At 40.8% G+C, this 14,730-nt stretch overlaps 1 protein-coding gene across 1 annotated transcript in view; it reads right to left on the bottom strand.

The window, feature by feature from the left end:
• CSGALNACT2 (chondroitin sulfate N-acetylgalactosaminyltransferase 2) overlaps positions 1-14,730 on the bottom strand; it is a 31,048-nt gene that overhangs the window by 14,816 nt on the left and 1,502 nt on the right. Inside the window, exons 2-5 of the mRNA XM_049764617.1 lie at positions 10,137-10,353; positions 7,868-7,969; positions 3,508-3,686; positions 47-141 (exon numbers count right to left, since the gene is read on the bottom strand). Of these exons, the coding sequence (XP_049620574.1) occupies positions 47-141; positions 3,508-3,686; positions 7,868-7,969; positions 10,137-10,353 (593 nt within the window). The remainder of the gene's footprint in view (positions 1-46; positions 142-3,507; positions 3,687-7,867; positions 7,970-10,136; positions 10,354-14,730) is intronic.

The raw sequence follows: 14,730 nt of genomic DNA, 5'->3' as shown, positions 1-14,730 counted from the left end.
CCACAAATGATCTCGCTGCTCTTTTCTAATGAATAGTGAGCCTTACCAACTGCTGTTCCACAGGTGGTGGCACATCCTGATTGGCGTAAACGATGGCAGGATTGTAAAGACTGAACACCACGGGGTAAAACACCTTCTTACCTAAAATCGAAAGAGAGATTATTGGCATTACATAGATAAGTCATAAAATGAAGGGCTGATCTACTGCAATATCTATAAAGACATTAAAATATTTCTTTATTAGGCCAGAGAGATAGCATGGAGGTAAGGCATTTGCCTTTCATGCAGAAGGTCGGTGGCTCGAATCCCGGCATCCCATATGGTCCCCTGTGCCTGTCAGGGGCAATTTCTGAGCATAGAGCCAGGAGTAACCCCTGAGTGCTGCCCGGTGTGACCCAAAAACCAAAACCAAAAAAAAAAAACACAAGAATGCTTTCCGGGGCCGGTGAGGTGGCGCTAGAGGTAAGGTGTCTGCCTTGCAAGCGCTAGCCAAGGAAGGACCGTGGTTTGATCCCCCGACGTCCCATATGGTCCCCCCAAGCCAAGGGCAATTTCTGAGCACTTAGCCAGGGGTATCCCCTGAGCATCATATGGGTGTGGCCTGAAAAACCAAAAAAAAAAATTTCTTTATTACATGGTTCTACTGACAGTGTATTTTTTTGGTATTCAGGATACTGAACATCATGTTAATTTAATAAATGTATGATATTATAATGTAGACCATGAAATTTATGAGTCAGTATGATGCTATAACCTTACAAAAGAACAGAGAAAGCAATACAACAGGGTGCTCCACAGGTTTATTCAGCTTTGGGAAGATGCTAGAAGCTATTTATTATGTTTTTATTCTTACTTTTTTTTTTTTAATTTAAAAAACACTACTCCCCCCCACCCCAGCATTACTCCTGGCTCTGTGCTCAGAAATCCCTCCTGGCAGATTCGGGGACCATATGGGATACTGCGGCTAGAACCCGGGTCCATCCCGGGTTGGCCACATGCAAGGCAAATGCCCGATGGCTGTGCTATCACTCTGGCAACTACTTATTATGTTTTTAATTTATTGCTCATTATTTTAATCTAATTATCAATAATAGATGCATGTTAATCTATGACACTAACCAAGAAACTTAGAAACTTCTATTAAAGGGAAATCACAGCTGTGGTAAAGCAACTAACATACAACGAACAGGTCATATATAGAGAGAATAATTAAAATACAGAATTTAAGAGATAAACAAAATTAAAAGGTTGGTAAGAATTTAAGATATATAAAAAATAATAATCCCTGTAGAAGGCCTTGCCACAAACATTCAAACTGATAACAGAAATTACCTTTCAGGCAAACTAGCCCATCTCTTCTCAGAACCTTAGAACCTTTTGCTAACAGGTTGCTAAGGTTTGCTAACCTTTTGCTAATCTCAGATGAGATAATATAGAAGTGCATAGAAGCTATCAAAGACCACTAGGTAACCAGGTAGACTTTTTATTATAATAGCCCTGTAAATGCTCATCTCTTGTTCATTAAAACCCACAAGGACCAAAAAACAAAAAAATTCAAAAAACGAACCCAAACCACAAGGACTCAGGGCAAGAGCTAAAAAGGTTAGAAGACCCCATGTTTGACTGCAGACACCATACAGACCCTACCCACTATCCCTCCCATTCTCAGTACCCCCACATGATGCTTTCATGGCCACTGGGCCTCCTCCCTTTGCACTGAGTCAACAGGCCTGGATTTCTGGACACAGTGTAAGGGAATGCTTCCTGGACTCTTGAGCAATCCTGGAGAGGTCTCCCCTTGACACCCAAAAAAATCTACTAGGAAAAGGGAAGCTCAATTTCCCATGTAAATCTATTTTAGATATAAAAAATGTTTTTTAATTGAGAAAATCCATCTCCTTTGATACCTATAGTTCCTGTTGTAACACATCACTAAATACATTTGAATTCCTTTACTTACTGGGCTCTCAGTTTGTAATCATCCATCACCAAGCTGATTAATAAAAAGATGAATAACTTGCAATATATGAATAGTTCATAAAATATTTTTCAAACAACTCTAATATAGTTTTCTTTCAACATTTACAATAGATTTGCTTTACAAAATTTTCTGACATTTTCTTTTTTTTTTTTTTGGTTTTTGGGCCACACCTGGCGGTGCTCAGAGGTTACTCCTGGCTGTGTGCTCAGAAATAGCTCCTGGCAGGCACAGGGGACCATATGGGACACCGGGATTCGAACCAACCACCTTTGGTCCTGGATCGGCTGCTTGCAAGGCAAACGCCGCTGTGCTATCTCTCCGGGCCCATTTTCTGACATTTTCTTTTTTTTTTTTTTTTTTTTTTTTGGTTTTTGGGCCACACCCGGTAATGCACAGGGGTTACTCCTGGCTATGTGCTCAGAAGTTGCTCCTGGCTTGGGGGACCATATGGGATGCCGGGGGATCGAACCGCGGTCCGTCCAAGGCTAGCGCAGGCAAGGCAGGCACCTTACCTTTAGCGCCACCGCCCGGACCCATTTTCTGACATTTTCAAATAACATCTTAATATGATGCAAGTTATAGCAGATCATTTCTAAATACCAAGAAATATTTGTATGTAGATGTGTGTACATGTGCCTTTGTACATGTATGTGTGTCTACATGGGTCCTCTATTAAGATATAGTTCAGATTCTCTTACAACTATGTAGTTTGGTTCTTTTTCTGATTGGTGTTGTGTCTTTCCTGTTTATTTCAAGATGATTTTTTTTTTTTGCCTTTTTCTTTTTTGGGGGGAGGTAAACCTGGTATTTCCCAGGGTTTATTTCTGGTTTTATGCTCAGGGATCAATCATTCTTTTTTTTTTTTGGTTTTTGGGCCACACCCGGTAACGCTCAGGGGTTACTCCTGGCTATGCGCTCAGAAGTTGCTCCTGTCTTGGGGGACCATATGGGACACCGGGGGATCGAACCGCGGTCCGTCCAAGGCTAGCGCAGGCAAGGCAGGCACCTTACCTTTAGCGCCACCGCCCGGCCCCGATCAATCATTCTTGGTGGGGCTCAGAGGACCAAATGGGATATCAGGGACAGAAGCAGGTCAACCATGTGCAAGGCAAGCACCCTACTCATTGAATTATTGCTCCAACCCCTTTGCATTTAGACAACAAAACTTTTTTTTTTTTTTTTTGGTTTTTGGGCCACACCCGGTAACGCTCAGGGGTTACTCCTGGCTATGCGCTCAGAAGTCGCTCCTGGCTTGGGGGACCATATGGGACGCCGGGGGATCGAACCGCGGTCCGTCCTAGGCTAGCGCAGGCAAGGCAGGCACCTTACCTTTAGCGCCACCGCCCGGCCCTAGACAACAAAACTTGACCAAAGGCTATATGATTTTTAAGTGGGTAAACTTTCACTTTTAAGTTAAATTATGACAAACATATCTTAGAACAACATAATTAATATGATTCAAAATATGGGATGTGTTGACACCATTCTAAATTTTACACTCAGCTCATGTACTACAATTTACGCACCTGGCTCGGCATTTAAGCGGCAGCTGTTAAGGAATTCGGCTGAGAAATATATATCAACATCACAGAAAAACATCAAGACCTCTCCCTTGTCCCAAGCTTGGGCACCCACATTTAGTCCTCGTCCACGATTAAATTCTTCATTCAATGAGACCAACGTGTAATTGTGAAAATTAGACTCACTATGGGGGAAGCACATATAACACATGGTAAGTTCTACTTAAAGGTTAACAACCCTTCTTCCAACCCTACTTACAAAATATGGTTTATACTTCAGATATTTTATTATGTTGAGCTATATTCATATAGGGAAAAGAAATCTCATTAGCTTCATGTGTATGTTAATCAGAATCAAATATTCTCTAAATGCATACATCTGGGGCAGCATGTTGATAAAAGTTAAAATATGTTAAAGGTTCAGTGAGTGCCCTTCAGGACCTTAGAGCTCCATTGCAGAGAAAATGTGCACATGGAAAAATAATCATAAGGTTTGGTAATAAATAATGCATTCCACATAAACGATACATGCAAAGAATAGTTTTATTTCAAGTTCTTAGGTCTTTGCTCAAATGTTCATTTTTATCAGAAGGAAATCCCAGTTCTGCATCTGTGAAATAGTTCTGGCCACTTTCTTTAATCTTTTCCCTGAGCACTATCATTTGAGTGTCTCCTTTGATCAGGAAGCAAGCAACATGAGGGCTTTTGTTTTGTTTACTACTAAGGACACAGTGTCTCTCAGGGAAGAGAAAATCAATAAATACTTGCTGTACGAATGAATGAATTAGTGAACAGCAGTTCTAAATGAAAAATATAAGATCATTTGTCTATAATAAAGATTTTTTGGGGGGCCACACCCGGTGATGTTCAGGGGTTACTCCTGGCTATGTGCTCAGAAATCACTCCTGGCTTGGGGGACCATATGGGACACCAGGGGATTGAACCGTGGTCTGTCCTAGGTTAGCGTGTGCAAGGCAAATGCCTTACCGCTTGCGCCACTGCTCTGACCCCAAAAGACGTGATTTTCTGAAGTCAAAGTTTTGCCTTGGTTAAGATCCTGAATTCAATAACAAATATAAAAGTCATTTAACTGATTATTATCAAAGGCAAAAAGTTAAGAAAGAAAATATTCCAGAGTAAAAGAATCCAACAAGTAAGATTAAGATAGGAGGGCCCTAAAATGGGAATAATGAGAAAAGAATGAGGCAACGGAATACTTTCCATGAGAAGTTAAAGTCAGTGTCCTAAAGAGTTTTTTCACCAGGGTAGTGGTTCTTACAGTGAAGTCCCCCACAACCACAGCAACAGCTTCTCCTGGAAACATGACACAAGTGTAAATTCTTACATGTCCTGAACTCCTGAATCAGATGCTAGTGGTGGGGCTGAACATGTCTTAATAAGCCTCCAGGTGACTGATGTTAAAGCTGAACTAAGATAAAGTTGTCATGGGATACAGTCATATTAAAAAAATAAAAATTTTAGAAGATTATTAAAGATGTATTGAAAGATAGTGAGATAGATGCAAAGGCTGAAATAGTGCATGAAGTAACTCTAAGAGCTCTGATCTTCTTATCAGATAGAAATATCTTTTTTCATTTAAGGAGACTGCTTATTACTACCTCATAATCCCAATATCACGTGGAGAAACTAATTATCAAAATTGCAGCCACAGTAATTTCCTAGGAGCAAGGATGAAACTCAAGCTGTGGCCCAATCATAATATCTCTCTCCACCTGCCCATAGTGAAAAGAAAATGAGTGGGCAAAATGAGTGGGCTCAAGAGTGGGCAGAAATCTTTCTTTGGGACTTTCTTAACTAGATCTGGTAAGAAACTAATACTACTTTGCTAGCAAAGCAGATAAGATGTTGAACCAGGCAGTTAATAGTTAATAGTTCAACTATGTCAGATCCCAATCTGCAATATGAATATGATGTAAAGAAGCAGAGAAAAACACATATGATGATGAGAATTTAGAGGGACTCCGCCCATTTTCAGCGCATTTGACTTTTGACTTCTTTTTTATTTTTTCCCCTCTTATTTTGTACCCCAATCTATTGCTTTTCTTTCCTTCAAACAAAACCACATACCTCGATTTATCAAGCTCTGCCCCTTAAATAGAGGGGGAAACAAGGGAAGTTTCCAGGACCAGACAGATATGTGATCACTAATAGTAAGCCAGACAAAGAGGGTTCCACCTACTCTAGCAGCCTGGGGTGTGATGGTGGGGTATAGGGGTTATTGAAAGGGAACTGGAATGGGGAGAGGACATATTTGGTGATGGGTATTCTGCTGATTCAATGTTAATATGTACCTAAAATACTACTGTGAAAGATATGTAAGCCATTATGGAAAAAAATTTGTGTTTTTAATCAGAAACTTTCTTTGACTTACACGTATTATTATTATATCAATTATATTATATGTTATGTTACTATATTATGTTATGTTAGTTTACCTCACTATGTTAATCAGTTTTGTCTCTTTTTTTTTTTTTTTTTTTTTTTTCGTTTTTGGGTCTCACCCAGCAATGCTCAGGGGTTACTCCTGGCTCCATGCTCAGAAGTTGCTCCTGGAAAGCTCAGGGGACCATATGGGACGCCGGGATTAGAACCGATGACCTTCTGCATGAAAGGCAAACGCCTTACCTCCATGCTATCTCTCCGGCCCCAGTTTTGTCTCTTGAATAAATTCTTACAATAAAAAAAAAGGATGATGAGAATTTAGTGAGAGTCAAGTGTTCTATTTCAACTCCTTTTTTTTAGTTTTCTTCCCCAAATTTGGCTTTTAAAAAAAATCAAATTTACTTTTGATTTGGAGAACTACCAAAATTATTTGATAATTAATTTTCTTGAAATAAATTCAAGATAGGTTCTACCACTTGCCACAGAATGAAAGAACAACAATTTCAATATCAAATGTGTGTGATTGACACTAAGTAGGTGAACTGAACACACTAAGAAGGGAAGCCATGCACTGAGAGGAAAGTGGGTTAGGTGGTAACAGCATAAAGGAGGAGATAGAAAAGAGATCCTGTGTCGGACATAGGAACTGACAAATTAGGGTAAAGGATGAGTGGAAGATGCTGCTCTGAGACATTAAGCTCAAGAGCTCATGAGAATAGTTTTAAGCCTACTGAAAGAGGCCCATAAGGAGGAGAAGTTAGTCTAGGAGGAGGGGAAGACACATTTGCTTTTTACACATCATAGCTGTTAAGGGTTCCTTTGGGGTAAGGACTGCAGCTTCCTTCTCTGTGTCCAGTCCTACTCAGCCACCCCCACTCAGACTCCCAAGCAGTGTACCTGGAACAGAGTCAATGGGACTCAATGAATGTTTGCTGACAAGAAAGATCAGAAAAAGGTAGACTCAGGGAATGTTCACAACTTGCAGAAAAGTTGTGTCAGAAAAGACAACCTATATATCATCATATATTTCATTTGCAAAATCAGAGAAATGTTTCAAGAAGGAAGTGTATGTTATGTTAAAAAAGTGATTAAAGAAGATTGATAGAGAAAAAACCAACTTTGGGGGCCGGGCGGTGGCGCTAGGGGTAAGGTGCCTGCCTTGCCTGCGCTAGCCTAGGACGGACCGCGGTTCGATCCCCCGGCGTCCCATATGGTCCCCCAAGAAGCCAGGAGCAACTTCTGAGCTCATAGCCAGGAGTAACCCCTGAGCGTCACAGGGTGTGGCCCAAAAACAAACAAAAAAAAAAAAAAAAGAAAAAACCAACTTTGGCAGGTAAGTAAAAATTAACATTTGAGAAAATACATAATTGGCTGGTATATTAAAGAATTACCAATTCATTCATGAAAGCCTCTGAGCATCTAATATTTGCTCGGTTGGTACTAGAGGAATTGCTTGATTAGAGTCTGACTATTCTGTGAAAGAGTAGGGATCTAACAGTTCCTAGGATTCGGGTGGAGGATTTCTCAAATATGGTGATGATGGTGATAAGCCTAAGTAAATATTACTTGCAGGGTGGGAAGAAGGAACCTGGAACAATGAAAGGAAAGAAAGATGACAAGTATGACAAGCTCAGGAGATACAATAAGCAAAGGGATTAGATTTTAAAAGAGGAAGAGTTCAACAGAAGAAGTATAAACAGAAGCAAATATGTAGAAAGTGAGTAGGCAACAGAGGGAGTGTACCAGGATCATACTAGGATGTCTGTGAAAAGGTTAAAGAGAGGATGAATCACTTAGGGTCATGGGTGAACAAAGGCATGAAACGAGTATCCTGTTATCACCACTTACATGCTCTGCTAACTTTTAAACAGCAGCTACTTAAGATTATTCATTAAACCACCTGAAAGCTGCATTCTTCTCATATTAACTTTCGAGATCTTCCAAAAGGACCTGGCTCACTCACCTTGCAATGGATTCCAGGATAGACTTGACTTTAGCCAATCCTTCTTTACCAAAATACACCACTGTGAGATGAATTCGCTTATCCTGATGAATACATACATCCCTAACAGAATTGGAAAATAAAGTTCATTCAAGTAAACAAGATAAGCAATCAGAAAGCAATCACACGAGGCTTTAACAAGAAAATAAATCGCCGAGTTACTCATTCAAGAAAAACCACATTCAGTTGTTACATAAATATGATGGCAGTAAACTGTTTAATTCTTAAACACATCCTAGGAAACACAGCGTAATGCAGATGGCTAAATGAATATAACCCTTCTGGACCATAGAAATAGTCCAACAATTGGTTGGTGAAATTTCAAAACAGTTTTAGAAATTTGCTCTGGAATCACCTTAAGTAGTAAATTTAGTTAAGAAAATAAGTCAAATCAGTTCAGAATTAAACTAGTCAAAACATTTTTTGAAGTGAAAGTAGATTTTATGGGGATGGAAAGATAGCACAGCGGTAGGGTGTTTGCCTTGCATTCGGCCGACCCAGGAGGGACCTGGTTTGATTCTTGGCATTCCATATGGGTCCCTGAGCCTGTCAGGGGCGATTTCTGAGTGCAGAGCCAGGAGGAACCCTTGAGCGCCACTGGGTGTGGCCCCAAACCCAATTAATCAATAAAGTTTTTTTTTAAAGTAGATTTTATTTGGAGGTACTGAGGAAGGGGAGGGAGAGGATAAAAAATAGAGTAACAGGGGTCGGAGAGATAGAACAGTGGTAGGGCATTTGCCTTGCACCCAGCCGATTCAGGACAGATGGTGGTTCGAATTCCGGCATCCTTTATGGTCCCTGAGCCTGCCAGGAGCTATTCTGAGCACAGAATATATATTATATTATTTTATTATCTTTTATTTCAATTTTATTATATTATATAAATACATATTGAATATATATTCAACTATATTATATTATTATAATTGTGATGACTTATTTTATTACTTATTTTAATGATTTTGCTTTTTTTGGCCACACCCAGCAATGCTCAGGGGTTACTTTTGGCTCTTCGCTCAGGAATTACTCTTGCTCAGAGGGTTAAGTGGGGTGCCAGGGATCCAGTCTTAGTCTGATGCATGCAAGACATGCACCCTACCTGCTGTACTATCTTTCTACCCCTATTTCAATTTTAAAATGAAAAATGTTAAACAAACTAGAGAGAAAGAGAGAGCATGGTTCTATATCTTGGCTGGTAGTACAGTGAGTATATACAGTTATCAAAATTATGAAATCTGGGGCTGGAGCGGTGGCACAGGGTATAAGGTGTCTGCCTTTAGCTTTCTAGTCTAGGAAAAACCACGGTTCGATCCCCTGGCATTCCATATGGTCCCACAAGCCAGGAGCAATTTCTGAGCTAATAACCAGGAGTAACCCCTGAGTGTCACTGGGTGTGGCTAAAAAACAAAACAAAAAACAAACAAACAAAAAAACCCAACCCTGTCAAAAAATGGGGATAAGAGATGAATAGGAACTTCCTCAAAGAAGAAATACAAATGGTCAAACAACATATGAAAAAATGTTTGGGGCCGGAGAGATAGCATGGAGGTAAGGCATTTGCCTTGCATGCAGAAGGTCGGTGGTTCGAATCCCGGCATCCCATACGGTCCCCTGAGCTGCCAGGGCGATTTCTGAGAGTAGAGCCAGAAGGAAACCCTGAGCACTGCTGGGTGTGACCCAACCACCCCCCCAAATTATGAAATCTGTATCTTTAAAATATGAATTTTCCTGAATGTAAATTATGCCCCAATAATTTTATTTATAAAATTCTACTTATACCAAAATAAATTCACACCTAAGTCAGTTTCTAATTTACTTTATCAAATTTACTCTAAGTTCAAAGTGTCAATAACACAATATATTATACATGCTTTATGAAAAATGATCAAAAATAATGCTCCGGGCTTGGAGAGATAGCACAGTGGCGTTTGCCTTGCAAGCAGCCGATCCAGGACCAAAGGTGGTTGGTTCGAATCCCGGTATCCCATATGGTCCCCCGTGCCTGCCAGGAGCTATTTCTGAGCAGACAGCCAGGAGTAACCCCTGAGCACCGCCGGGTGTGGCCCCAAAAAACCCCCAAAAACAAACAAACAAATAAATAAATAAATAATGCTCCCTGGATTTTATGAAAGTAGTCTATAAATGAAGGTGGTCAAACTCAATGAGGATAAATTAAGGAAATGCACATAAAATGACATTTTTACTGAGCCAAATCAGTCAGCTGAGTTACCTGAAGTTCTGCATGAATTGTGAAAAAGTATCAGTTCTTTCAGCAAGGGGCACAATGATATTAATAACTGATCTAGTGATGTCAATCATTTCACTCTTCACTTTCATGAGTGGTCCAAATGGGCGGAAGAGAGTCACATGTCTATATTCCATGAGGTCTGCCTTCTTAAAAAAGAGTTCATACTGCGTGCCCTTATCTCTCTCAGTGCGATAATAACCTAAAGGAAAGAGTTGAGGACCAAGATTTACAAATCTGAAGTTAAAATGTTCAACATGAATATTGCTTGTACTTAAAAATCAAAATATACCACCAGATTTACTGGCACTTCACTAAAGCTACCCGTGAAAATAATGATCTCTATTGTACAGTCAATAACAATGATTTCAAAGAAGTTTCAAAAAGTTAATTGTTCTTGGGGCCAGAGATTGTTCAGTTAGTAGGGTGCTTGCTTTGCACAGAGAAGTCCTGGGTTGGATCCCCAGAATCACATATGGTCCCTTGAGCCCACTAGGAGTGATTCCCTGAGCACAGAAACAGGAGTTAAATTCTGGACACTGCAGGTGTGGCCCCCAAATCCAAAGAAAAGTTAATTGTTCTGCTTATATGTATTACTCACTCATAACATACACTTCAAATGGTAATTATTTCTATACATATTTTTATTTATTTAGGACCACTCCTGGTGATACTAAGGAACCGGGGGCTCCTGCAGGCAAAGCGTGGGTTCCAGATTTTTGAGCCATCACCCCTGCCTGTCATAATTTGATTTTCCTTTTTTGGGGAGGGAGGGCTGCGTCTCTGGGTCACACCCAGCAGAACTCATTTCTGCACTCAGAAATCACTCCTGGTCAGGCTTAGGGGACCATATAGAATGCTGAGGATTAACTTACTGTACTCTGGCCCCAATAATTTGATTTTTAAATAGAAGAAGTAGGGGCTAGGGAGCTAGCAACAGTGGTCAGAAGCATATGCTTTACATACAGAGATCCCAGTTTGATCCCCACCCCAAGCACTGCCAAGTGTAGCTCTAGTGAATCCCAAGTACCATGGGGTGACTTTGGTAGTCTCCAGCACCACAGACCAAAATACTGCCACATCCGCAAGCCCTAGAATTGCATTCTCTTGCCTGGCTGAGCAAGTATATCTGGGGTGCCTCCTCTGAAATCTGCTTGAAAAGCTACTCTAGCCCCCTGACCAAATGAGTAGAAACAAATTGACAGCAGTAAACAAACCTATGGCAAAAACAAAGATACTAGGTCTATTCTTCAAGCCCAGGTTCTCCAAGTTCCTCTCTCGCTCTGTCTCTCTCTCCTCTCTCTGTCTCTGTCTCTGTCTCTCTCTCTGTCTCTGTCTCTGTCTCTCTCTCTCTCTCTCTCTCTCGTTTTTGGGTCACATCAGTGGTGCCCAGGGGTTACACCTGTCTCTGTGCTCAGAAATCACCCCTGGCAGGCTCGGGGGACCATATGGGATGCCGGGATTCGAACCACCATCCGTCCTGTGCTGGTTGTGTGCAAGGCAAACACCTTACCACTGTGCTATTGCTGCAGTCCCCATGTTCTCTTGTTCTTTAATTTTTTTGTTCTTGTTGTTTTTCGGTCACACCCAGTGGTGCTCAGGAATTACTCTTGTCTCTGCACTCAGGAATTAATCTTAATAGATTTGGGGGACGATATGGGATGCCCGGGATTGAACCAGGTGTGGCAACATGTAAGGCATGTGTCTTTTTCTTTCCTTTTTTTTTCCTTTTGGGCCACACCCGGCGATGCTCAGGGGTTACTCCTGGCTGTCTGCTCAGAAATAGCTCCTGGCAGGCACTGGGGACCGTATGGGACACCGGGATTCAAACCAACCACCTTTGGTCCTGGATCGGCTGTTGCAAGGCAAACACCACTGTGCTATCTCTCCGGGCCCGGCATGTGCCTTTTTCAGTGCACTATTTCTCTGTCTTTCTAGTCCCCCTCCATCCCATGTTCCCTCTTGAACACATTAGATTCCCTCTTTTTTTTCTCACATAATTCTAAATATATTTCTTCAATAAAAGTATCTTGTTTCATTCACTCTTTCACTTCCTCCTAAAATTCTTTCCTGTGAGGGAATGAATGGTGACAGACCCAGACACCTGTGCTGAATTTAGGACTGACTTTTCTTGCTCTGGCCTGAGTTCATGGTACCCCCAAGAAATTGAATAGCAGGGATCACTGGACTTCTTTCAGCCTGACTGCTGCTTCATGGATCTAGTGATGTTTATAGCAGACTTGGCCAGTCCTGTTCCAAGCCAAGCATCCCCCTGAGCATTGCTGGCCAAGGGGGATGGAGGACAAAGATAGAAGAACTCTTTTCTTGAGTCTGCCTCCCTTGTTCCCCACTTTAGTGAGACACTGTTGAGACACTGGCCTGAACATTAAGACACTAAGATGGACATAGAAACATGATTAAAAACACAAAATAAGAACATAGATTACTTCCAGGCTGGAGGTGTAACTACAGTAGCAAGCATATGCCTTGCAAGTGTAACCCTAGTGGTTTTCAAGAATCAGCAAGGAAGTCTTTCTCTCTCTTTCTTTCTTTCTTTCTTTCTTTTTTCTTTCTTTCTTTCTTTCTTTCTTTCTTTCTTTCTTTCTTTCTTTCTTTCTTTCTTTCTTTCTTTCTTTCTTTCTTTCTTTCTTTCTTTCTTTCTTTCTTTCTTTCTTTCTTTCTTTCTTTCTTTCTTTCTTTCTTTCTTTCTTTCTTTCTCTCTTTCTCTCTTTCTCTCTCTCTCTCTCTCTCTCCCTCTCTCCCTCCCTCCCTCCCTCCCTCCCTCCCTCCCTCCCTCCCTCCCTCCCTCCCTCCCTCCCTCCTTTCTTTCTTTCTTTCTTTCTTTCTTTCTTTCTTTCTTTCTTTCTTTCTTTCTTTCTTTCTTTCTTTCTTTCTTTCTTTCTTTCTTTCTTTCTTTCTTTCTTTCTTTCTTTCTTTCTTTCTTTCTTTTGAGCCACACTTGACAGTGTCAGGGGTTACTCCTGACTCTGCACTCAGAAATTGCTCCTGGCACGCACGGGGGACCATATGGGATGCCGGGATTCAAACCATGGTCCATCCTGGATTGGCTTCATGCAAGGCAAACACCCTACAACTGTGCTATCTCTCGAGCTGCAGCAATGATTTTTTCTTACCCATCTCCTGGCAATCAAGATATTACTTCTCCCAATATCAAATTCAAAAATTTTTAAGTAAAATATTGTTCAACTCAACAAAAATAAATCTTAGTACCTTTTTTTTGTTTGTTTTTTTTTTTTTGGGCCACACCCATTTGATGCTCAGGGGTTACTCCTGGCTAAGCGCTCAGATATTGCCCCTGGCTTGGGGGGACCAAACGGGATGCCGGGGGATCGAACTGCAGTCGCGATCTTTCCTTGGCTAGTGCTTGCAAGGCAGACACCTTACCTCTAGCGCCACCTCGCCAGCCCCGTACCTTTTTTTTTTTAATCAGTTATTGGCATTATAAAGATGGGTATCTGGCCCCAAGTTTGAGATCAGTTTAGTGAGGACATAAAATATATAACTACAATACATATTCATACATACAAATACACATAGGCAATCATACACACATACACTGCATTCAGTAAGACAAAACAATGGTGTAGATTTAAATACATTGACTTGAAATGTTGGGAGAAATGTATGGAAGTCTACTGAGAAATCTTTTTTGAGGTGTAGCAAAGATTTGGGCAACACCAGGAAGTGCTTAAGGGCTCTGTGGTCTCAGGGATGCTTAGGGGACTATGTGGTGCTAGAGATCAAATTGGGGTGGCTGGTATACAAGGCAAGAGCTTAACCCCTGTACTATCTCTCTCTGGCTCTGAAAGTATGACCTCTGAAAATACAAAAAGGGGGTGAGGGACCACATCTGGCTATGCTCAGGGATTATTATTTGCTCTGTGCTCAGATATCATTCCTAGAGGTGCTTAGAAGTCACACTGTAAGTATCACATTTAAAAGAGATTCGACCTATAGTCACTTTGTCAATATCTGGAAATAATATTAACAAAAAATACCTGATCCCATTCCTCCTGAGGTTTGTAGGAACTACAAATCAGAGAGGGGAAATGCCATACAAGTGCTATGAGAGGTTACCAGAATACATAGGAAATACTATCTCAACCTTGCAGATTGGAGACAACTTCTTGGAAGAAGTAATATTCAATCTGAGTCTAGAAGAGTACTAAGATTTACTCTGTCATTGTGGGCAATTATTCTTTTGGTTAAGGGAGTGGCATAATAAAGGAAAAGTGAGGAGGCAAAATATGTTCAATGTAGAGAAAAATCCTATGATAGAATTCAAGAAGAGTATAAGATAAGCAGATGTAAAAATATCGTACACATTACTTAGTGATCTAACATCCTCTGCAGTTTTCAATTCTACCATAACTACAGATAGAATGAAAAGAAAAAACTGAACTTGCAGAAAAAGAAGCATTTCTGCAAAACACAACCCAACACAACAGGAAGTGATAGCAGGTAACTGGTTGCTACAACAGAAGACAGCTAAAATGCTACAAGAAAGCACAAAGTTTTTCATGAGGTCTCCCAAGCAAGGGGTAGCCATGGATTCTGT

The sequence above is a fragment of the Suncus etruscus genome, chromosome 17 (assembly GCF_024139225.1).
Source record: "Suncus etruscus isolate mSunEtr1 chromosome 17, mSunEtr1.pri.cur, whole genome shotgun sequence".
NCBI lineage: Eukaryota > Metazoa > Chordata > Mammalia > Eulipotyphla > Soricidae > Suncus > Suncus etruscus.
The sequence above is the reverse complement of the archived record's forward strand: the minus strand, read 5'-3'. Positions and strand labels throughout refer to the sequence as shown.